This window comes from Geotrypetes seraphini, chromosome 18 (assembly GCF_902459505.1).
Source record: "Geotrypetes seraphini chromosome 18, aGeoSer1.1, whole genome shotgun sequence".
NCBI lineage: Eukaryota > Metazoa > Chordata > Amphibia > Gymnophiona > Dermophiidae > Geotrypetes > Geotrypetes seraphini.
In genome coordinates, this window is record NC_047101.1 from 16,010,939 (window position 1) to 16,036,403 (window position 25,465).

Here is a 25,465-nt window from a genome sequence, read left to right on the forward strand (position 1 = left end):
ATTTCTTCAGTTTTTAACATCAGTTAAGTATAATGTGCCAGCTGACTTGAAGGGCAAACCAGGCCTCAAAAAATAGTTAACACAAAGAATATTTAGAGAAAACAGTTTCAGACAGCAAACCTACTTCCCCGATATCGGTCTAAATCCCTCAAGACTGAGGCATAGGTTTTAATACACACACGTGTATTTCTTAAATGATTATATGATATTTGGAAGCTTTAATATTAGGTTTGTTTGGGGGGGTGGGTTGCACTGTCATTATCTTTTTTTGAAATATGCAAAATCTTTTGCTAATAATTGCTTCAGCCAAATATCTAGGGAGTGACTCACTAAAAAAAAAAAAAATTAGAGATTATAATCCCAAATCAGAAGTATATCAAATAATCCCTCACATATATCGATCATTCAAGGCACATAATATATATGTCAAGTATGTGAGGGATTATTTGGTATATTTCAGTAATTGCTTCAGTGCAAGGGTCTCCGTGAATACTTACACTGTAGCTTTATACAGAACTGGAGTCTAATAGACTGGGAGACCTTCACTTGAATTGCAGGTAGAAACAGCATTTTGACCTCAGATTTCAGTTTTCCCTCACCCCTGAATAATCTAAGTTTGGAATTTTGCATGCGTGGTCAGGACCCACGTATGGGGGGAAATGTTTTTGTTTGGAGTCTGGGGGGTGAAAACAAAGCTGAGGATTTTGGAGAGGCTGCCTCAGCCAGATGGCCCAGTGCATTCCCAGTCTGGCAGCCCAACTGCTCCCGCCTGTATAACATACAGCCATTTGTTCTGCGATATTTATGCTAGAGCTGTTTCCATGTGAATGTTTGAACAGCCTTAAAAATGAATGTATTAGGAAGGATGCATTTTATTAGAACTTCTGTGAAATACGTTGATTTATATACCGTGTGTACATAGGCACACATAAGCGCGTGCACGCACACAGACACTGAATATATGAATGAGATTGTACTGACTTTTGAATAACATAATATTTTGGCTTTCTGCAGCGGACAATTTAATATAGTGTTCACAACTTTTTTGGTAGCAGTTGGTAAAATGGGCTCCATGCGTTTTTAAGCTTGTCGAATTGTTCTTTGTTGGACAGAGAGAAAGCCCTTTTTTCCTGTTCCGTATGTTTTCAAGTTCTCTCAGTGACCTCTCCCATTTTATTAAGCTGGCATTGATAAGGAACTGTATGCATCCGTATCTTAAACCCTCTGAAGTCATACTCAACCGCCAAAGTGATGTAGGGACTTTATTTTTTTTTGCTATCAGTGAGGCCATATCAGCGTGATATTATTCCTTCAAGCCCTTACTAATCTGGCAAGGAAAACAAAAAAGGCTTTATAAACTCAGGGGATAATTTTATAAACAAGTTTTCATGCATAAACCCTGATTTATGCACATCACTGGCCTCTTATGAAATTATCTTGTGGATTACATGCTTAAAAGTCTAGGTGGTGGCAAGAAGGTGTATACTTTTATGTGATCTGTGAAAGGCATGTTTAAAAAGTGTACTTTAGGTGGAGCACAGATGGTGTCAGGAAGTACCGTATACATATTTTATACAATATACATGTATGGAGAACTGGGAATCTTTTCCCTGGAGAAGAGGAGACTTTAGAGGGGATATGATAGAGACTTACAAGATCATGAAGGGCATAGAGAGAGTGGAGAGGGAGAGAAAGAAAAAAAGATTGGAGAAACTGGGTATCTTTTCCCTGGAGAAGAGGAGACTTAGAGGGGATATGATAGAGATTTACAAGATCATGAAGGGCATAGAGAGAGTAGAGAGGGACAGATTCTTCAAACTTTCGAAAAATAAAAGAATAAGAGGGCATTTGGAAAAGTTGAAAAGGGACAGATTCAAAACGAATGCTAGGAAGTTCTTCTTTATCCAACGTGTGGTAGACACCTGGAATGCACTTCCAGAGGACGAAATAGGGCAGAGTACGGTACTGGGGTTCAAGAAAGGATTGGACAATTTCCTGCTGGAAAAGGGGATAGAGGTGTATAGATAGAGGATTACTGCACAGGTCCTGGACCTGTTGGGACGCCGCATGAGCGGACTGCTGGGCACGATGGACCTCGGGTCTGACCCAGTAGAGGCACTGCTTATGTTCTTATGGGAGAGGAGGAGATAGTGGATGCTGCGGATGGACCATTTGGCCTTTATCTGCCATCATGTTTCTAGGTTTCTATAACCATAAAGCTCTATGACATCACAATGCAGGTGCAAAGAGCCTTAGCCTATAGGAAGAGGAGATGCAAATGTTAAGAGCCTTAGCCAATGTGCTTCCAGAGAGCATAATAGGGCAGAGTACGGTACTGGGGTTCAAGAAAGGATTGGACAATTTCCTGCTGGAAAAGGGGATAGAGGGGTATAGATAGAGGATTACTGCACAGGTCCTGGACCTGTTGGGCCGCCGCGTGAGCGGACTGCTGGGCACGATGGACCTCAGGTCTGACCCAGCGGAGGCATTGCTTATGTTCTTATGTTATCTTTTATATGTGTTCATTTCAGCCACAATTTCTGCAGGTTTTATGAGACTCTTATAAAGATTCTTAATGGCACCTACTTGGCCTTCAGACATAAGAATATCATAATTGCCATACTGAGGTAGACCGATGGTCCATCTAGTTCAGTATTCTGCTTCCAAAAGTGGCCAATCCAGGTCACATGTACCTGGCAAAATCTCCAACAGTAGCAAGATTTCATGCTGCCGACCCCAGTTTATGGACTTTACCTCCAGGAATTTGTCCCAATCTGTGTTTTTTGGTTTTTTTTAAATACAGCTACATTAGCTGTTTTTATCGCATCCTCTACGAAGGAATTACAGAGCTTGACTTGAGTGATTTGTTATAAATTCCTCCATACACATGTGTTCATCACACATACAAGGGGGTGCAGAAATGTTTTCAGCCCAACCAAGAAGAGAATGACATGGATATGGTTCAATCAATGATCCGAAACAATGTCAAAAACATAGAATTTGGTTTCTGCAAATTGGCACTTAATGAAATAAGATAATGCTCTTTTCAGCTCCAGTGGCAAAATAACGCTCAAAATTTAGGAAGTTGGTTGGTTTGAGAACTTTTCAGCACCCCCTGGTTTGTAATAAAAAGTGAGCCAAGTATAGGACAATCAAGCCATTGAGACATCACTGATGAGGTTGGCTCTTATTGGTGGAATGAGGCATTGTGACATCACAATCTCAGTTCTGGTTACCAGAGACTGAAACTCTTCACACTACCAGGGGATGCTGGAAAGTTCTCAGCCCAACCAAGAAGAGAATGAGGTGGATATGGTTCAGTCAATGATCTGAAATAATGTCAAAACACAGAATTTTGTTTCTTCAGATTGGCACTTAATGAAATAAGATTAACACTCTTTTCGGCTGCAGTGGCAAAATAACTCGGAATTTAGGAAGTTGGTTGGTTGGGCTGAGAACTTTTCAGCACCCCCCTTGTAAATATGGCCGGGCACTCGGACCCTTTTCATTGTGAGGCATCGGTGTAAAATCATTTGCACAGTGATCGTTCCCATCATCTTTTCCTGGTTAGGTCGGCTAGTGGTTAATGCCATTCAAACGGCCAAATTCATTGTGGATCAAACTGAGCAGTAAACAGTGGCTCAAATAGACCCATATACAGGACAAATCTAAAGACCTTTTTATTTAAGGAAGCCTTTGCTCAAGAATTCTTCGCTCCATGGTAGTGCAATACTTTATCCTTACCTCCTCCCATTGTGTAAGCACTTTGGACTTTTTATTTCCCCCCCCCTCCCCCTTTGTGTCTCTAATTAATATGTTCTCTTGTTTATTTATACTATTGTGTTTTTTGGGGTTGTTGTTTTTTTTTCCTTATCTCTTTATTTTTAACCTTGTTTCAACCTATTGTAAATTGCCTGGACCAGTGGTTCTCAACCCTGTCCTGGAGGACCACCAGGCCAGTCGGGTTTTCAGGGTAGCCCTAATGAATATGCATGGGGCCGATTTGCATGCCTGGCACCTCCATTATATGCAGCTCTCTCTCATGCATATTCATTAGGGCTCTCCTGGAGGACCACCAGGCCAGTCGGGTTTTTAGGGTAGCCCTAATGAATATGCATGGAGCCGATTTGCATGCCTGGCACCTCCATTATATGCAGATCTCTCTCATGCATATTCATTAGGGCTCTCCTGAAAACCCGACTGGCCTGGTGGTCCTCCAGGACAGGGTTTGGAACCACTGGCCTAAATGTAATGATAGGTGGGATATCAAATACTTAAACTTGAAACTTGATCTGGTTAGACTGGAGTATCTTTAGGCTTTCTAGTGCAGCCAGGTATTTGCTGCTGAATATCCCAGATACTTCACTTTCAGTTACCTCCCTGTTCCCGGATTTATCAATGTCTTTAGTACAGGGCTGCCCAAGTCCAGTCCTCGAGATCTACTGGCAGGCCAGGTTTTCAGGATATCCACAATGAATATGCATGAGAAAGATTTGCCTGCACTGCCTTCTTGGTATGCAAATCTCTCTCTCATGCATATTCATTGTGGATATCCTGAAAACCTGGCCTGCCAGTAGATCTCGAGGACCGGACTTGGCCAGCCCTGCTTTAGTATAACAACAGAAACATAAGAATCCATGTAAAAATGGCTTGCTTTTTCTCTGTAAATATTGGGATTTATTTTGGTGCATGGAAGTATAAGGTGCCCCCGTTCTTTATTAGAAAGAGGGGTAGGGGTGAGAGAGAAGGAATGGGTGGACAACTAAGTGGTAGGGGTGGGGGTGGGAGTTGGGGGGGCTGTAGATTCTGTGTTAATCATGATTTCTGCAAAATCAATGCATATTAAGTCATGTTAGAAAATTAGAGGAGAAAACTAGTAAAGAATATAGTAATTCTTGTTGTAGAATGTATTTTTTTTTTCCCAGTAAAAATGGTTTGAAATGGAAATGTTCTATGAATTGAGTCTTGTGGAGAGGATTCCTGGTAGCCGCGAAGGTAAGAGGGAGGGAGGGAAGGGGTTGCGCGCCTTCCCTCAAGTTTCTTTACGCCGCAAAGGTAAGGTGGAGGGAGGGAGATTCTCGGGCCGCTGAAGGGTGGTGAAGTGGTGAAAGGGAAGGGTGGGTGCTACGGCGACGGGGCGGTGAAGGGGACGGCAGGCGGGGATGGTGGTCCGGTGACGGGGACAGATTTTTTTCTCCCGTGTCATTCTCTAATTCCTGGCTCTTGATTTGGCATGGATTGCCCATATCGAACTTTTTTTCTCTGGTTCATATGGTTCTCCTCCCCACTTGATACAAACCAAGGCCTTCTAGAATTTTCTCCTATATTGTAGCAAAGAGTACACATCCAGTTGTATTCATTACTATAACTTTCAAAGTATTTGTTTTTTTGTTTTTTTTTAAGTAATTCTTTTCATTGGAGAATTATCGTACTGTATTTTGTTTACTGAGATTTTACATTTCTGGCTTGATGCGAAGTGGTGGGATGGCCGTGTCGGTCCACTTTCCAAGGTAATATAAAGAAGCAAAACAAACAAGCAAAGGAAATAAGAACATAAGAAGTTGCCCCCGCTGAGTCAGACCAGAGGTCCATCCTGCTCAGCGGTCCGCTCCCGCGGCGGCCCATCAGGCCTAGTGCCTGAACAGTGGTCCCTGATTAATTTTGTAACTTACCTCTAATCCCATCCCTATAATCTACCTCTACTCTTATCTGTACCCCTCAATCCCTTTATCTTCCAAGTACCTATCCAAAGCTTCTTTGAACCCCTGTAGCGTGCTCCTGTTTATCACATCCTCCGGTAGCGCGTTCCATGTATCCACCACCCTCTGTGTGTAAAAGAACTTCCTGGCGTTCGTTCTAAACCTCTCCCCTTTAGAACGAACGCCAGGTAATATCTTTTTAAATTTGACTAACTCACTCCCTCTTTTATAAATTCACGCCAGTGTTTTTAGCCCTGGCCATGGCGGTAACAGCTCGGACGCTCTATTCTATGAGCGTTGGAACTACTACCACAGTGGTCGGGGCTAAAAATGTTAGCGTGGCTTTGTAAAGGAAGAGGTGAGTTAGTCCCAATAAAAAAGATATTACCTTATTTCCTTTGTTTTTGTTTTTTTTTAATTTCTCTCTTACCTTGGCTTGATGTGAAACTGCCCCTTTGTGATGTTTAACGCACGTCAGAATATTAGTCGCCCTTTTGCAAAACCGTAGTGCGTTTTTTTTCAGCCCCGGCCGTGGCAGTAACAGCTCAGACACTCCTAAGATTTTCTATGAGCGTCGGAATTTTTTTCCTTCTCTTCATACCTTCCCTATGTACTAACCCGACCTGCTTATTTTTAATTTTTTTTTTTTATAAATTGTATTTTTTTTTCTTTCTTCCCCCTTTCCTATTGTTTCATGAGGATTGTTTACCCCAGTTTGTTTTTATTTTTAATTTAAAGTAGTTAATTTTAATTACAATGTATTTGTGATTTTAGAAATTTTATTTTATTTCTTTGTAAAACGCTTTGTATTCTGAAAAGCGTTTAATCAAATAATATAATAAACTTGAAACTTGAAACAGTTACCTCCGCAGCCGGTGCTAAAAACTGCGCAATGGTTTTGTAAAAGGGGCGGTGGGGGTGGGGCTCCTTTTTACTGAGCTGCGTAAGCATTTTTTGCGCGCGCGCTAAACCCATGCGGCATGGTTATAACTAAAGCGCGCAGCAATTTGGCGCATTTTATTCCGCGCGCTAATGCCCTAACGCGGCTTAGTAAAAGCCCTTAGTTAACTTTCAAAACATTTTTTAGAAAAGTTCATTTGTAGCAAAAGAGGTTCCCCCCCCCCAACTTAAAACTGTGGATTCAAATTTAAAAGGTATTCAATCTTTTTCTTGCTCATTTGAAAATGAGTATGTTTGACTGCTACTGACTATTTTGACTATTGCTTTCTAGCCAGAGTGCTGTCTTTCTGGGTGATCTTATTTTCTGCCATGTTTATGAGTGATTTGATTGGTTTTGTATTCTGTGTGAGGCTTCTGTGTAAACGAGACGCTCTCTTGAGCTATCACAGTATTGTCTGTTGACAAATAAAGAACCCTGCTTATTCGGGTGTTTGACAGAAAGTCATTGATAGTCATCTGAAGGCAGGAGAGGTTCTGCCTCAGAAATATCTGTCATTTTGCAGTGTAAATAGATACTGGGTGTCTTTTTCTAAGTTCAGGCACGTGGAGGCGTAATTTTTATAGCAAGATGACTAGTGTAAGAGAGTAGAAGGCACCTAATTAGGCCCTATTTTATAAAGAAAAGTAGGTACTTGCTTTTCTTTATGAAATACTAATATAAGTGGCAGACATGGTCATTTACATCAGCTCTAGGACAGGTGCAAAATATCTGCACTCTTTGTCAAATATAATATATGCATATATTTTTGCATTTCACCATGCTTTGGCCACAAACTCCACCCTGAACATTACTACTCTTTATCATTTTCTATAGCACAGAAAGGCGTACACAGCGCTGTACATATGACATTTAATTGAAGGGTCCCTGCTATGAAAAGCTTACAATCTAATTTGGACAGACATATAGGGATTTGGGGAGTTTCTTGAAGAGAGCATGATAGGATGGACATCGGTAATTTTATGGTGAGTGGGAGTTAGGAGATGAGAGCGGTCAAAAAAGTGGGCTTTTAGCTTGGATTTGAATACTACTAGAGACGGAGCCTGATGTAATGACTCAGGCAATCTGTTCCATGCATACGATGCAGCAAGAGAGAAGGGACGGAGTCTGGAGTTGACGGAGGAGGAGAAGGCTGTGGATAGGAAGGATTTGCTCAATGAATGGAGTTCATGGGGGGGGGAGCATAAGGGAGATATGTGAGGAGAATTATTGACGGGCTACAGAGTGATTGCACTTGTAGGTCAGTAAGATGAGTTTGAATTGAATTTGGAAATGGATGGGGAGCTAATGAAATTACTTGAGGAGGGGGTAACGTGAATATGGTGGCTCTTGTGGAATATGTCATGCAGCAGAATTTTACATGGATGGTTGAGTAGAAGACCTGAGAGAAGCAAATTGGAATAATCTAAGCAAGAGGTGATGAGAGTGTGGTTAAGGGTTTTGATAGTGTGCTTGGAAAGGAGAGGTCAGATTTTGGTAATATAAAAGAAAAAGTGATAGGCCTTAGTAGTGTTTTGGATCTGCGTGGAGAAGGAGAGAGGAGTCAAAGATGACCCAGAGATTGGGAGAAGGAGAGTGTTGTCCACAGAAATAAAGAATGGGGGGAGAGGGGTTTAGACAGAAAGATAAGGAGCTTGGTCTTAGCCATATTTCGTTTTAGATGGTGGCGAGACATTTAGGTGGCAATGTTGGATGTGCAGGCTGAGACTTGGGTCTGGATTCCTTTAGAGCAGGGGTCTCAAAGTCCCTCCTTGAGGGCCGCAATCCAGTTGGGTTTTCAGGATTTCCCCAATGAATATGCATGAGATCTATGTGCATGCACTGCTTTCAATGGATATTCATTGGGGAAATCCTGAAAACCTGACTGGATTGCGGCCCTCAAGGAGGGACTTTGAGATATCTGGTTTGGAGAGGTAGATCTGGGAGTCATCAGCATAGAGGTGATACTGAAAACCATGGGAGGAGATCAGTGCACTGAGGGAGTGGGTATATATGGAGAAAAGGAGAGGACCCAAGACAGAACCTTGAGGATAGAGTAGATGCTTTTGAATCTGGTCAGGAACAGGTCGTTATAGACCATAGCAAGGGTAATTTCTGTGGAATGGAGTGGGCGAAAGCCTGATTGAAGATGGGTGAAGAATAGCTTGAGATGGAAGGAAGTCCAGGCAATGGTGGTGAATACATTCTAGTAGCTTGGATAACAAGGGGAGAGGGAGATGGAGTGATAGTTGGAGGGGGATATGGGGGGTCTAATGAGAGTTTTATGAGTAGCGATGTAAATACAGCGTGTTTGAAGACATTATGAACGGTTTTCAGGATTTCAGTGCATATTCATAGAGAAAGCAGACCTTTTCCAATTTTGGGGAGGAAAAGTTCAGTTTTCTCTATAATGGGGGGTTGCACCCCCCAACACTCCCCCAACGTTAGCACGAACACGATGCAGTAAAGTGGGGGGGGGTTCCCCCCACACCCCCCGTCGGAGCTCTTTAAAACAAAGTGTTCCCGCAGCGTGCTTCTTTCTTGCGCCAAATTGTCAGCGCTGGCTTGTCGGCGCGCTGGTGTCTGGCGCGCGATTATCCCGTCACCCTGTAAGGAGTCATTCACGCATGTACAGATTAGTTGCCACAATTGTGCATGAATGATTAAAATACCCCAAAGTGGGTGTGTACTTTACTGCTTAATGTATATACGCCCCCAGTTAGAATTAATCTTGGAATGTCTGTTGCTGATGTGATGTCCAAACGTATTTTAAGCTCTAGGGGGTATATGTGTGCTTGATGGATCCTTCACTTTTAGGGTGCTTTAATGGAAGGGTTCTAAGCTCAGTCCTTAGGACAGGGGTTTCAAAGTCCCTCCTCGAGGGCCGCCATCCAGTCGGGTTTTCAGGATTCCCCCCAATGAATATGCATGAGATCTATTAGCATACAATGAAAGCAGTGCATGCAAAGAGATCTCATGCATATTCATTGGGGAAATCTTGAAACCCCGACTGGATTGCGGCCCTCGAGTTTCAAGTTTCAAGTTTTATTTATATTTGATTAATCGCTTAATTAAAATTGTTTCTAAGCGAATTACAATATATAAAAGTGACATATAATTAAACATAATACTAAAATAGGAAATAACATATAAGATACTATAAAACTAGCAATTTATACAATGAATACATTTAAAATAAATAAATAAATAAATAAAAAAAAGGGAGAATTTACATAACTAATATATAATGAGCTAATAAATTTATACAATAATGAAAAAGATATCAACATAAAAAAGAAAGAATTAGGAAAAGAAGCGTGGAAAAGAAGAAGGGAACGAGGAAGAACTCAGAAGTAATTTATAAGTTAAAGGCATCCTTGAATAAAAAGCATTTTAAATTATTTTTAAAATCGCTTAAGTTATTTTCATCTCTTAACTGTAATGGTAATGAATTCCAAAGTTGCGGTGCTGATACAGAGAACATATCTTGTCGGCGGGTTCCAATAACTTTTAAGGAGTGAATCGTTAAGAGTTTATGGTTGGTTGATCGTAGAGAACGTGAGGTACTATATGGAATAAGCCCCTGCCTTAGGATATATCTAACCAGTCTAGTTTTCAGGATATCTACATCCTTTTGTTTGCACTGCATCCCTAGTTTGCAATATTTTTTCCTCATACATATTCATTGTGGCTATCTTGAAAACTTGACTGGACTGAGAGCCACTGCTTTAGTGTAATATTTTTTTTTGCCTCTTTATAAGGTATCCGCTATTAATATTTATCTCATCTCTAAACACCATATTACGAAAATGAGTTTAACAAGAAATATTTAACAGGTTTTTATTCAAAAGATGTTTTATTTTCCTATAAAACAGACATACAGTAGGAGATAACATTTTTATGGCTTTGCCTTCAAAAGGATTACTTATTGGGAGAATTTGAAAAGCAAACTGCTCTAACGACCTGTAATTCCTTTTTGGCAATGCAGTTGCAGAGAGACATTTTCAGATCTTCTTGAAGAGCAGTTTAAACTTAATTTAAGTTCGGAATTCTTGACAGCTCCATGTCTTTTAAACAATTATGTATGTTTGTGTGTGTATAATATATTTACAGGGAGAGAGAGAGAGGATTTGTGTATGTTAATGCACAAAATGTGTGAAAAGTGTTTTGTAGTTTGCCTGTCAGCAGGTGATATCTTGTGCATTAACTATTTTTTAAAAGATAATTTTGGGCTGGAGTCATGTCATGGGTGGAGAATGGGCGTGGAAACATTAACCCACTAGTGCAGTGTCTTTCAAATTTTTTATTAAGCTCCGGCACACTAAATGGAGCAAATGTTTTAACTGAAATGACAAAATTGCAAAAACCAGTGCAAAATTAAACTTGAGAGTTATATTTAAAGTTCTTTAAACTATATATGGGTAATTTTTAACAATGGTGAAACTAAGGTAGATAGAATAGAATTGCTAATCAATGCAATAGATGAGCTTGTTTTTGAGTTCAAATTAACTCAAAACGCAACTCGATAGTTGACAAGCAAATACACATTTCATCATCCACCATCTGTGCCTATTTGGCACCTATCTTTAGATGCCTTTTATAGAATTTCCCTCTTTGGGCTAGGCACCTACTTTTTTATAGAACTGAGTTTTTTGAGTTAAGCCCCTAGCTTTCAATTTAAGTCCAATTAACTCTTTATTTGGCATTGTTGCTCAGAGGCTGTTATCGGAGTTCTGCATCTCCAAATGCCTGTTACTTGGCACTTATTCAACTTCAAGTTACGTAAAGCTGATTGAGAGTTGTCGAGTGCCAATATCAGCACTAATGAATCCTACTTTTCAATTAAATTAGGCCCCTGATTCTATAAAGTCTGCCTAAAGGTAGGCGCCACTATTGGCTTAATCAGTGCTGATATTGACACTCGACACCTCACAATTGATTTTAATTGGACTTAATTGAAATTTAGGTGCCTAACTTGAAAACCTTAATTCTATAAAACGTCGGTGCCTAACTCAAAAGGGCAAATTCTAGAAGAAGCGTACAAAAGTTTGGCGCCGAAATAGGCACCGTTCAGCGCGATTCAAGTAAAATTGGGTGCCGTTTAATGAATCGTACTGAGCGGCACCTATTTTGGAGGCGCCCAATAAATAGACCAGCTCTAAGCACAACTAAAAGTTAGGCGCCTTTCTGAGCGCTTAAGTACGCTTAAGAGCGGCGATTCTGCGATAAGGCGCCTAACACGTAGCCACACCCAACATGCATAGCGCCTATTTTTTTTTTTTGTTTGAAGGCCGCCTAAATTTTTAGAGGCGCCTTATTGCAGAATCACTCTTGATAGTCGCTTAAGTTTCAATTATTACTGATTAAAAATCTTGATTGAGCTTGTTAATCAATTTAGATAGGCGCCTGTCTAGTTGGGCGCCTCCAAAATAGGAGCCTAACATTAGACACCGGTTACAGAATTTGGGCCAAAGTGCCTACATTATAAAAAAAAAAAATGGACATGGTTAGGGTTGGCTCAAGGGCGTGGTTTTCAGTTAGGCACCTCTTTGTGAATCAGGTGCCGTTGGGCTCTGATATCGGCTCCTAAGTTAGCCCGAGAGCCTGTCTCGACGGGTGTATTGTAACACAGGGCTGGGAGGCCCGTGTGTCGTCCGCGAGGCAGGATGGGAGAGGGGTTCATAGACAACGACGAGAAAGACAAAAGCGCGCGCCGACAATTGAGCGCAGCGCGCGCCGCTCTAAATCACAGTTTTTAGGGGCTCCAACGGGGTTTTTTGTTGGGGAACCCCCCCAGTTTACTTAATAGACATCATGCCGACGTTATGGGGGGTTTGGGGGGTTGTAACCCTCCACATTTTACTGTAAACTGAACTTTTTCCCTAAGAACAGGGAAAAAGTGAAGTTTTCAGTAAAATGTGGGGGGTTACAACCCCCCACATCCCCCACAATGCCCCCACAACGTGGCGCGATGTCTATTAAGTAAAGTGGGGGGGTACCCCCCACGCCCCCCCCGTCGGAGCCCTAAAAACAGTAATTTAGAGCGGCGTGGCGGCGCGCGCTGCGCTCAATTGTCTGGGCGCGCCTTTGTCCCGGCGCGCTTTTGACCTGACACCTGGGAGAGGGGAGGGACGGTAGTAGGCAAGAGTTAAGAGAGAATGTGGAGGTGTGGTTCGCACCAAAAGGCTGGCGAAGGATTGGGTAGGTAAAGTGATCGACGGTGCGGGGGAGGCAATAAAGCTGGGACCTTGGAGGACTCGGTTTTTCCAGGGTCCTTCAGGGCGGTTTTTTCCCCCACCCGCCTGCCCGTTAGGTGGTGGCTTTGGTAGCTCGGGAGGGCGGGTCACCCGAGCTACTGGGTGCTGGGGCTCATCCGGCAATGAACCGTGCCTGGGAGCCATGCCTTGGGGTCAGGTGACCCGGTTAAAGGGGCATGAGGTCATGCCACCCTTCAGACTCTTGCTGTTTGTGGCGGGGTCAGGGGGCAATATATTGATGTTCACACCGGGTAGCTCGGGAGGAGCTTGCTGATGTTCAATTGATGTTCAATGTGTTGATGATGTTGATATAAGCAAAATTTAATTTATTTGCTATTGTTGATTAATAAATTGAACTGCGGCTATGTTCCAAAATTATGTGTGTTGTCTTATTAGTTAGTTGGGACAGGAGAAAGGGTGTGTGGGGGTGGGGGTGTATGGGCGACAGTAGGGACTATTCAGATCCCGCTGTTAATAGTACACTCAGTAAGCATGAGGCTGGCATCAGAGTTCCAGGTCAGGAAACGGCGAGGCAAGCACCTGGTGGAAAGCTTCCTACATATGTAAAATCAAATGACTTTACTGCCAGTCATTCATTAATTTGGAAATGGTGTTTCAGTATTAAACCTGAAGTAGCAGAACAGACATGTGGTGTCTATTGATAATATATAAGAACATAAGAAGTTGCCTCCGCTGAGTCAGACCAGAGGTCCATCGAGCCCAGCGGTTCGCTCCCGCGGCGGCCCATCAGGCCCATTGCCTGAGCAGTGGTCCTTGACTATTTTTATAACCTATCTCTACTCCTGTCCCTATCCTCAATCCTTATCTGTACCCCTCAATTCCCTTGTTCTCTAGGAACCTATCCAAACCTTCTTTGAAGCCATGCAACTTGTTCTGGCCTATCACAGCTTCTGGAAATGCGTTCCACATATCCACCACCCTCTGGGTGAAAAAGTACTTCCTAGCGTTTGTTCTAAACCTGTCCCCTTTCAATTTCTCCGAGTGCCCCCTTGTACTTGTGGTTCCCCATAATCTGAAAAGTCTGTCCCTGTCCACTTTTTCTATGCCCTTCAGGATCTTGAAGGTTTCTATCATGTCTCCTCTAAGTCTCCGCTTCTCAAGGGAGAATAGCCCCAGCTTTTTTAGCCTGTCAGTATATGAGAGGTTTTCCATATCATGGTTTTAGCAACATGGATAGTATACGATTGTAATTTCCAAATCATAAGTAGATTGCAGCCAAGAACACTTTGTAGCTAATTCTAAGTCAACATATAATAAACTTTCTTGTTTTTGCAGTGCTCGGGTTCCACTCGCTTTGCCTTTTATGCATCTGTTCTCTTGGTAGGAGGGCAGAGAATCAAATGTTTTCATTATCTTATGTTACAATCTTTCCCATTGAATCCTGCAATAAGATGTTGTCATTTCCTTTCATTGCTTAATTAGGATTTTTATTTACTGGTTAATAGAATTGTTTTCCTCTCTCTGCTCCTTCTTTTCCAATACTGTGGTGCCCTGGATTAGGTTATGTGGCTTCATAGGCAGGGTCAGTGGCTGTGTATTTGACACGGTCTTGCTAGAATAAAATGCACATAGGACCAATGTATGAATTTGTCAGTGCTGAGGTTTTAGGAAGATGTCACAATGCAGACTTAACAGTTTGCCCCTGGGTCCAGCTTAAAATAGCAACAGAACTGCTAATGCTTGTGGGTTCATAGACAACCCCGCGAAAGACAAAGGCGCGTGCCGACAACTGAGCGCAAGATGGAGGCGCGCGCCGAAGAAAATTACAGTTTTTAGGGGATCCGACGGGGGTTTTTGTTGGGGAGCCCCCCCCCAGTTTACTTAATAGAGATCGCGCCGGCGTTATGGGGGGTTTGCGGGGTTGTAACCGTCCACATTTTACTGTAAACTTAACTTTTTCCCTAAAAACAGGGAAAAAGTGAAGTTTTCAGTAAAATGTGGGGGGTTACAAGCCCCCAACCCCACCCCCAACGCCCCCACAACGCGGCGCGATCTCTAAGTAAAGTGGGGGGGGGGTTTCCCCCCACGCCCCCCCGTCGGAGCCCTATAAACAGTAATTTTCGGCGGCGCACACCCCCACGCTGCGCTCATTTGTCTGGGCGCGCCTTTGTCCCGGCGCGCTTTTGACCTGACACCTTGCTTGTGCCCCACACCTTTTGCGCTCTAGTACTTATTTTAGAAGTTTATGAGGTAGGTTTCAGAAAGAATGCTAAAATCTAGGTGCCGGGATGATGTGTGAATTGTGTAATGCAAACTGCCCTTATAGAATAAGAAAATAAGAATTGCCATCCTGGGACAGACCGAAGGTCCATCAATCCCAGAATCCTGTTTCCAACAGTGGCCAACCCAGGTCCCAAGTACTTGGCAGAAATCCAGATGCTGTAGTAGCAACATTCCAAAGCTCAGATTGCGATGTCATAAAGCCTCATTCCACCTAAGAGCCAACCTCATCGGTGATGTCACAATGCCTTGATTGTCTTATTTGCCATACTGGGACAGACCGAAGGTCCATAGTTTATAGTTTATAGTTTATTCAATTTTTGATTAAACGCCTTATCGATACTTCAAAGCGTTGTACAGAGTAGAAAGTATTAACATTTCACAAAAATAACGATTAAACATACTTTCCTATAGTAAACTACAGGAATACAGACCGTACAAACTGGGTAAATGTTGACGAATTTGCCATAGAAACATAAGGATAAGTGGGAAGAAATACACTTGTAATAGAAAAGTGAGGAACATTTAAGGGAAAAACACTTAGGACCAGGGGAACAGTAAAAAATTAATAGTTGTGGAGAAGTGGTTCAATTAAAAGCGTCGTTAAAAAGAAAGCACTTTAAATTGCTTTTAAAAGTTTTTAAGTTTTTTTCCATTTTTATATACAAAGGCAGAGTGTTCCATATTGTAGGGGCTGTAACAGAAAACGTAGTGGTGCGACGTGTACCAATGATTTTTAAAGAGGGAATATGAAGGTTATATTGAGAGATGGATCTTAGAGTTCTTGGGGGGTCGTATGGGATCAGAAGTCTATCTATGAAAGCTGGTGAGTTGGTCTGCATTGTTTTAAATGCCAAAAGAGCGATTTTGTAAGTTACCCTGTGTGAGACTGGTAACCAGTGGGCCTTTTGGAGCAAAGGGGTAACATGATCATATTTTTTTGCTCCCGAGATTATTTTAATGGCCGTATTTTGAACAAGCTGCAAGCGTTTTAAATCTTTGTGATAGATACCGTTTAGTAGAGAGTTACAATAATCCATTTTTGAAATTACTAGTGAATGAATCAAAATGTTAAGGGAATTAGTATCTAAAAGAGGAGCCAGTGATCTTATCATTCTCAATTTATAATAACAACTTTTTACTATTGCACTTATTTGAGGACGGAATGTTAGCTTATTGTCAATTAAAACACCTAATATTTTTGAAGTTGAGATTAATGGAAGAGGAATATTTTCAATCATGACTGGAGTTATTAATTGATCTCCCTCTTTTCCGACGAACAGAAGAGTATTTGTTTTTAGAATGTTTAAAGAAAGTTTGTTTGTGTTTAACCATTCGTGGACTTTACTTAATTTTTGGTTAATTGCCTGAATCTCGGTTTGATTATTCGGATTAACAGGGTGCAGTAATTGTAAGTCGTCAGCATAAGCGTACACCGTAAATCCTATTGATTGACAGAGAGTCAAAAGCGGGGCTAAATAGATATTAAATAGTAAGGGAGATAAAATAGAGCCTTGTGGTATGCCAAATTTTGAATGATAGGATTTAGATTCTAAATTCTTATAATGTACATCAGCTTCCAACAGTGGCCAAGCTAGATTCCAAGTAATAAAACAGATTTAATGCTGCTTATCCTAGTAATAAGCAGTGCATTTCTCCAGGCCATTTGAATAATGGCCTATGGACGTCTCATTTAGGAAATTATCCAAACCTTTTTTAAAACCCTGCTAAGCTAACTGATTTCACCATATTCTCCAGCAACAAATTTCAGAGTTTAATTACATGTTGCGTGAAGGAATATTTTCTCGTTTGTTTTAAATCTACTTCTTAGTAGCTTCATCGCGTACCCCCTGGTCCTGGTATTTATTGAAAAGAGTGAACCAGCGATTCACATCTACCCTTTCCACTGCACTCATTATTTTATAGACCTCTATCGCATCACCCCTGAGCTATCTTTTCTAAGCTGAAGAGACCTAGCTGCTTTAGCCTTTCCTCACAGGGAAGTCGTACCGTCTCTTATCATTTTTGTCGCGCTTCTCTGTACCTTTTTTAAGAAACGGCGACCAGGCTTGCACTCAGTACTCAAGGTGAGGCCTTACCCATAGAGTGGTACAAGGGTATTATAACGTTTTCATCTTTATTTTCCATTCCTGTCCTGATAGCTCCTAATATTCTATTTGCTTTCTTAGCCGTCGCCGCACGTTGAGCTGAGGGTTTCAACGTATCCTCAACAATGGCACCTAGATCCTTTACCTGGGCAGCGACTCCTAACACAGAACCCAGCATCACATAGCTATAGTTCGTGTTCCTCTTCCCCCCACATGCATCACTTTGAACTTGCTCACATTAAACGTCATCAGCTATTTTGACACAAGTTTGCTGTTTCGTGCCTAACTTTAGGCTCAAGCAATCATGCCATGTCAAAGGCTGGTGTAGGTGTCAATTAACATCAATTTAAGCCAATTATTCAATTAAGTTGTATATGCAACTGTCCTTTTTCTATAAATTGTGCACACAAATTCGCATGCTAGGGATAAAAATTTGGGTACCTGAGTTTAGAGAATTAGGTGATATGTGCATTTTAGCCATGCATAAACCATGTGTTAGAGCTCCTTCTATAACCCTGCAATCGAGGACCTTTCATTTAGCCACTAGGGGGTCGCTGTTGAGTGAGTGACATGGAACTGCCTCCCCTCTAGTGGTTGCGCATGCTCTTTGCACTGTTTGCAGCATCCCCAGCCCTTGCTGATCTGGTGAGCAGTAGACCTCACCTGACTCGGGGATTGAACTGGGGACCTTGTGTATGATGATCCATGGCACTACCACCGAGTCACCCAGCGAGTCATCAAAAAGAACTGCTTATGCTTAGAAAACTACTTTATGTTCATACATTTGCAACCACAGGTAGCCGCCTACTTACGTCAAAGGAACTTCACTTGCTCTCTAAATCAGTCTGTCACTACTTGGCATATCTGTGATATGCCCAGCAGTGGGAAGGGTACTGTTGAGCGGGGAATGAATGAGCATAGTTAACTAATGAAATATTGGGCCCTGTTTGCAGAGCCCAGTTTTAATGGCGTTTAAATGCTATACTGATAGCTGGTCTAGCAGACTTCCTCATCAGATTTAGCACTGAGAGCCTATCTTTAATTAACGGAGCTGTCGGCTCTTATGGCATGCTCTGTCTCTGACCCATCTTATAATATATATATTAATTGAGTCTATGACATTTTTTGCTGCACAGTGCCATTAACATCAATTTGTACAAAGTCAACTATGCTTCATTATACTGTTCTACTGATCAAGTGATCTTATTGGCATAACTCCTTCATTTGCTGTATAATGTATCAATATACCGTAATATTAACCATACCTAAAATACATAAGAAAATGTTAACAATACCATATCTAAGCAGGTAAAGTGTCATCAGTGATATCGTGCGAACTTAATCATACATTTAAGAAACTAGAATAGCATAGATTACTTTCAAATAAGCCTTTTAATATATTCCTATATCATTAGCAATGATGGCCATTATCTGACGAAATTTAATTCTGCCTGCTATATTATCGCAGAAGTTTTCTGTTTCATTTTTATAGCTTTAAGGTGTTGAAAAAATTTACCACCCAGTATTGTTTTTCCCAGTTTCAGGAATTCTAGGGGTGATTTATTTTATGCACATGATTGCAACAAAAAGACAATTTTTTTTTTTTCCAGTCACTGCTGGACATGTGGTAAACAACTATGGTTTAAAAAAAAAAAAAAGGTTCGGACAAATTCCTGGAAGAAAAGTCCATAAACTGTTAAGGTAGATCTGGAATTCTCATCCTCATGCCCAAAGTTGGGCATGGAAATCCAATCTTAAGTGCTGTTCTGTAAGGGGCGTTAGGCCAAAGTGCCCTCTATAGAATAATGCTCGATGTGGATATCCCCTCCCCCCCCGTGCCTAAATTTTAGCACCATGTACAGAATCTGGTACCCTTTTATGTGTAGTTGCATCTTGATTAATTGAATTCACTCAGTCAATCAAAGATGAAGCTAACAAGGCTTGACATGGTCCTCCAGCGGTGCCACCACAAGCAGTGTGGGAGTCTTCTGCCAGCATTCCTGCTGATGGGGGATGATGTTTCAATATGATGTTTTCAATCATGAGGGAAAGGCAAGATCCCCTGGAAATCCTTCCCTCTGTCCCACAATTGAAAATACAATACAATACCGAAGCACCATTGTCAACTGGCAGAAATGCAGGCAGAGGAGTCTTGCAGAGTTTAGAAAGATCAACGCTTATCGGGAGAGAAGGCAAACCTTTTTAATAGATTTTGGGCTTGCTTGGGTCAGGTATAGAGGGCAATTAAAAGATCACTCAGAGAGTGGTAGAAACTGGAACGTTCTTATGGAGTCTTTTATAGGGGAAAACACCCTCCAGGGTTTCAAGACAAAGTTGGACAACTTCCTGCTAAACTGGTGAGACTGGACTCATTTGGAGCACTGGTCTTGACCTAGGGGCCGCCGCGTGAGCGAACTGCTGGGCGGGATAGACCACTGTTCTGACCCAGCAGTGGCAATTCTTATGTTCTTATCAGATAAAAGATGTGAAGGCATTGGCGTGGTAGGGGGTGGGGGGACAGTCCGCCCCCAGGCGCCATCCTGGTGAGGGTGCTGGCATCCGTCCTCCTGACCACCCTTTCTTGTGTCGACTAACTGTTCATGTTTTTTGTTCAGTAAGCTCATGGACTTCGCCATACAATGGGAATTTTTATGGAATGTAGCAGCAGGTCAGGAAAAAAAAAGCTGTATCAATTCATGTACCCTGGTCCTCCGCTCTTAAAATGACAAGTTGTTTGCTTTAAGTGTGTATCCTGGATGGCGAGAGACACCCCATAGTTTGCATAGCATGCAGTTATCTCTTTCTCACTAGAGCTGCTCTTGACGATGCATGACCTCGGACTGTTTTTATTGGCAGTCGGCTGCAATCTTGTCTGTATCCCACTGCAGTGGTTCACTTTGTTTGTGGAGTTCCTAGGGAAAGGTATGCTTTGGTTCTGCCTTACATATTCATGAGATTTTAGTATTTTTCTTGTTTATTTTATTTTCATTGTACTTTGTTTTCAAGGAACAGGGCCAAAATCAGGCCGTGTCACCTTTTTACCTCTATTGGATTCATTTTTCTTTATAATGGAAGTGGAAATTGCGGTTGTCTCAACTATTAGAAATAACCAAACCTACTCCATGCAGTCCATCCCAGGCGCCAACATGGTGAGAGCACAGGCACCCTCTCCGTCCCCCCGCTCCTTCCCCCCCCCACTGCCGCACGTGTGTGTCGCTTCCCTTCCCCCGTTCCCCTGTGTCGTTCCTGTTGCGAGCAGAAACCCCCAAGCTGCTGTCGTTCCAGCATCGGCTCTTCCTCTGACATCACTTCCTGGACCCGCGCCTAGGAAGCAACGTCCCAGGAAGAGCCGACGCTGGCGCAACAACAGCTTGGGGTTGCTGCTCAACGCCAGGAATGTTACAGAGGTACGGGGGGAAGGGAAGCAGCGTGCGTGTGGCAGGAAGGGGGCGGGGAAGGAGCGTGTGAAGGGGAGAAGAGGGTGGGGGAAGGGCACCACAGTCCTGGGCACCTCTCACCCTGGCTGTGCCACCGGCTCCATCATCTGCAGATGTGTGTAATGTACGGACTGAAATGCCAGAGAAGGATCATGTTTGGGGTTTTTTTTAATTATATATTTTTATCATTTTCATAATACAATCAAGTATAAACTTGTACAGATAGCAATATAAGAACAAATCAAATATATATATCAATACATAAAAATAAAACATTTTCACTCTAGTCCCCAATATAAGAGATCCAAAAAGTAGATAGCAGAAAAAACAAAAGGAAATAAATGTCAATACATAGCATACATGGCATTGGGGGCAACCTTTTTCCTATGTTGATTGATGTAAATGTGTAGTTCATTACTCTTCACAGAAATATGTCTTTTTTTGAACCCTTTCAGTTGATGACTTTCCTTTCAATGTCATGATTGGAGAAGGATAGAGCTAAAACTTAATGCCCTATTCGTAGTGTTTAAGAGGTGACTAATTTAGAATACCAACCGTAAGCCTGAAGTCATTATGCCATTGTATAGATCCATGGTGAGGCCCCACCTGGAATACTGTGTGCAATTCTGGAGGCCACATTACCGTAAGGATGTGCTGAGACTGGAGTCGGTCCAGAGAATGGCCACCCGGATGGTCTCGGGACTCAAGGATCTCCCGTACGAGGAACGGCTGGATAAGTTGCAGCTGTACTCACTCGAGGAATGCAGAGAGAGGGGTGACACGATCGAGACATTCAAGTATCTCAAGGGCCGCATCGAGGTGGAAGAAGATATCTTCTTTTTCAAGGGTCCCGCGGCAACAAGGGGGCATTCGTGGAAAATCAGGGGAGGGAAACGGCAAGGGGACACCAGGAAATTCTTTTTCATTGAAAGGGTGGTTGATCGCTGGAATAGTCTTCCACTTCAGGTGATTGAGGCCAGCAGCGTGTCTGATTTTAAGCCCAAATGGGATAGACACGTGGGATCTATTCACAGAGAAAGGTAGGGGAAGGTCATTGGGGTGGGCAGACTAGATGGGCCGTGGCCCTTATCTGCCATCTATTTCTATGTTTCTATGTTTCTATGTAACCTGATCATGTAGGATCATATTTATGAACAAGAAATCACTTAAAAGGTCTTCCCGCTTAAAAGCGCGATTGTTTGTTATCGCACCAACTCATTAATGCAGTGGCCTAATGTAGCGATTCCTGCCAACTTTTTATTGGTTTCCTTAGAAAACCAGGGATCAAAATTTATGAGAAGGAAGTCAGAAAAATGGCACAATGTATACAAACAGACTGACTTCAGTAAAAAAAAATCCTGTCTTCAGAGAGTGATCAATACATGTATACTCCACTCAGAGATATGAAACTCAAAAAAGGAAGGCTGAGGAGCTCCCACGCTAATCCTGTGCTAATCAGTCAGCACGCATCAATGCCCGCAAGCTAACCAATTAGCGCAAGGCATGCCTACTCTCCACCCCTAAAGATATCCACCGCACTAAAAAAATAAAAAGTATTTTTAGCACATGGGTTGCGTGCACTGAGCCCGCAGTTAATGTGTGGCTCCTGAGTGTAACCCACAAGCGCCGTTTTTAAGCAGCGGTAAGCATGCTTAGTAAAAGGGCCTCTTAGTTAAAAATGATCTAAATGCCCTAGATCAGTGGTCTCAAACTCGCAGCCCAGGGGCCACATGCCAGGTACTATTTTGAGGCCCTCAGTATGTTTATCATAATCACAAAAGTAAAATAAAACAGTTTCTTGACCATATGTCTCTTTAGCTGTAAATTACAATATTATTATTAAGACTTAGCCAAAAGGAAAGATTTATAAACCATAAAGAGTTTTACCTCATTCAAAATTATCATTTCTTTAATAAGACGTTAACTATTTTTTCTGAGGCCCTTCAAGTACCTACAAATCCAAAATGTGGCCCTGCAAAGGGTTGGAGTTGGAGACCACTAGCCTATAGGAAGAGGAGATGCAAATGTTAAGAGCCTTAGCCAATAGGGAGAGGAGGAGATAGTGGATGCTCTGGATGGGCCATTTAGCCTTTATCTGCCATCATGCTACTATGTTTCTATAACCATAAAGTTCTATGACATCACAATGCAGGTGCAAAGAGCCTTAGCCTATAGCAGTGGTCTCAAACTTGCGGCCCGCCAGATGCTATTTTGAGGCCCTCGGTATGTTTATCATAATCACAAGAGTAAAATAAAACAGTTTCTTGATCATATGTCTCTTTAGCTATAAATTACAATATTATTATTATTAAGACTTAGCCAAAAGGAAAGATTTATAAACTATAAAGTTTTTTTTACCTCATGCAAAATTGTCATTTCTTTAATGAGACATTGACTATTTTTTTCCTGAGGCCCTACAAGTCCAAAATGTGTCCCTGCAAAGGGTTTGAGTTTGAGACCACTGCCCTAGATCCTGAGCGAACTTTGATGTTCTGTAGTCTAGCCTTAGAGCAGCTCATGAAGTGAATCTGCCCATTAGGAACAATTTCTTCTTAAGTAATATATACACAATTCCTCAGGGAGCATTGTGTTCTCGGCTTACAGCATGGGAATTTCACAAACCCATTAAAATATATTTTTGCGAACTATGTTTGAGGACTCAGATATAGCAGTAAAATGTAGTCATTCAAATACCTCCTAGGAGACACATTCACAGAATTATGCTTCACTCTTGGGCTTTTTCTGTTATGACACCGAGTATTTGGAATTCTCTAACAGTCTCAGTGTGCGTACTTTTGATGATCTTTGTATTTTCTGTAAATGCACGCACACGTGGTTACTCACGCAGGCATTTATACTCTAGTGCAGAGATTTTTCATTGGTTCATATTGTATTGTGGTTTTATCTCTTATGTATTGTTTTGTCATTTTATATTTTGATTTCTTTTTAAGAATTTTTTTTTTAAATTGTTGCTTGCCTTGAAACAGAGTTGAATGGCAAGGTTACAAGTATTTTAAATATAGAAAACCTTCACTTGACCATCTAATGCCCCTATTTTCTCTTCTAGGCTATTGTATATGAAGGGCAAGACAAAAATCCAGAAATGTGTAGAGTTTTGCTCACACATGAGATAATGTGCAGGTAAGAAAGACCCTGTTCTTCCTTAATTTACTTGCGGGAAGGTGAATTTGTGTTTCATAGCCAATATAAAAAGAAAATCTAATTAGCTTGCTTTGCTTAGAACTATACATTTCAGTTTTATATTTTTGGCACTATAACCCACAGATCAGCAATCTTTATAGGCCAGGGGTCATCAGTGATGCTGGTGTCCTGATGGGAGGGTTGCATGTCTTTGGCAAAACCTAGTTAATGGTGGTGATTCTCTCCTATGGGATACCAGCCAGGGGATATCCAATTTGCTCTTTCCCCAATCCTAGCCAAGCAAACATTTTCAAAACTCTTGAGCAGGTTGCACTAATCTCGGAAGCGTTGAGATTGGAACATCTGGCTTGCAAATGTTGTAATTTGGCATGTGGAAAGGAAAGGCATGCTTGCCGGTAGTGCTTTGCCTGTGGGAAATTGTCAACTCCTGCCATAACCAATTATTGATAATATTCCGTGATGCTTCATCCCAGCTTCAGTAGTAGGCGGGACTTCCTGGTTCAAGTGTGTAACCTTTTTGATTGATGCCTTCTTAGACCTTAAAGCTAAAGGTCTGAAGCAGGACATTGTTGGAGAAACCCTCTAATTCTATAAACCTGTAGACACAGTTTTACATTTATCCCTGGATTCTGTATAGGGTGTCCAAATTTGGGTGCAGTTCCCAGTTGTGTGTGCAAACTAATTAGCAAATGAAGCACTGGCAATCAATAGTTGGTGTTAACAAGCAGTTAATTGGTAGTAACTAAGAGTTGCTTGTGAATCAGCCCTATAACCCGTTCTATAACGTACGTGCCTGAATTTCATAGAAGAGTTTGAGTGCAGATCATGGTAAACAGTCTAAATTAACATCGGGACTATTTTGGTAAAGAATTTGTATGACGGACATCTTAAGAGACCCTTGATGCAGGCAAAGAGCCAAAACTCTGGCAGTGTTGGGTCTTTTTAGTGAATAAAGAATCACCGTCCCAGTAACATCGGGATCTGGATAGTCCCATCCTGTTGTCATTCTCCCTCCTTTCTCTACCACCATATTAATAAAACAACACACCTTATTGTGGTAAATAGCCGCAGCTCTTTATTATATCACATTAACCCATAAATACATTTACATAAATTAACATCATTAACACATTGAACCTTAATTAACAATGAACCTCAGCAAGCTCCTCCCGAGCTACCCTGTGTAACAGTACCTTTGCCCCCGACCCCGCCACCAACAGCAAGTGTCTGAGGGGTGGCATGACCTCATGCCCCTTTAACCCGGGTCACCTGACCCCAAGGCATGGCTCCCAGCCGGCCCACCGCTCATCGCCGGATGAGCCCCAGCACCCAGTAGCTCGGGAGACCCGCCTCCCACACCACGAAAATCTCACCAAAGGGAGGGAGGGCGGGACAAAATTATGCCTTGGAGGACCTGCAATGAACTCAGTCCTCCAAGGCTCGTGCTAAAACCTTAAGTAAACGCCCCCATTTTACCTACACTATCCAATCCCTGCCTCTCTTTTTGGCGCGAACCCCTCCCCTTCTTCCATATACTTCTTTTCAACGGTTGTTCTCTATCAACCCCCCCCCCCCCTCTTCCCTACCTTGCCTGCAAGCAACACTCGGGCCTCCCAGCCCCGTG

At 42.1% G+C, this 25,465-nt stretch overlaps 1 protein-coding gene across 6 annotated transcripts in view; it reads left to right on the top strand.

Annotated features, from left to right (window-relative positions):
- EBF1 (EBF transcription factor 1) overlaps positions 1-25,465 on the top strand; it is a 591,182-nt gene that overhangs the window by 6,820 nt on the left and 558,897 nt on the right. For all 6 annotated transcript variants that reach the window (XM_033927092.1, XM_033927095.1, XM_033927093.1 and 3 more), the window contains exon 5: positions 23,747-23,820. In XM_033927092.1, coding sequence (XP_033782983.1) covers positions 23,747-23,820 — 74 coding nt within the window. The remainder of the gene's footprint in view (positions 1-23,746; positions 23,821-25,465) is intronic.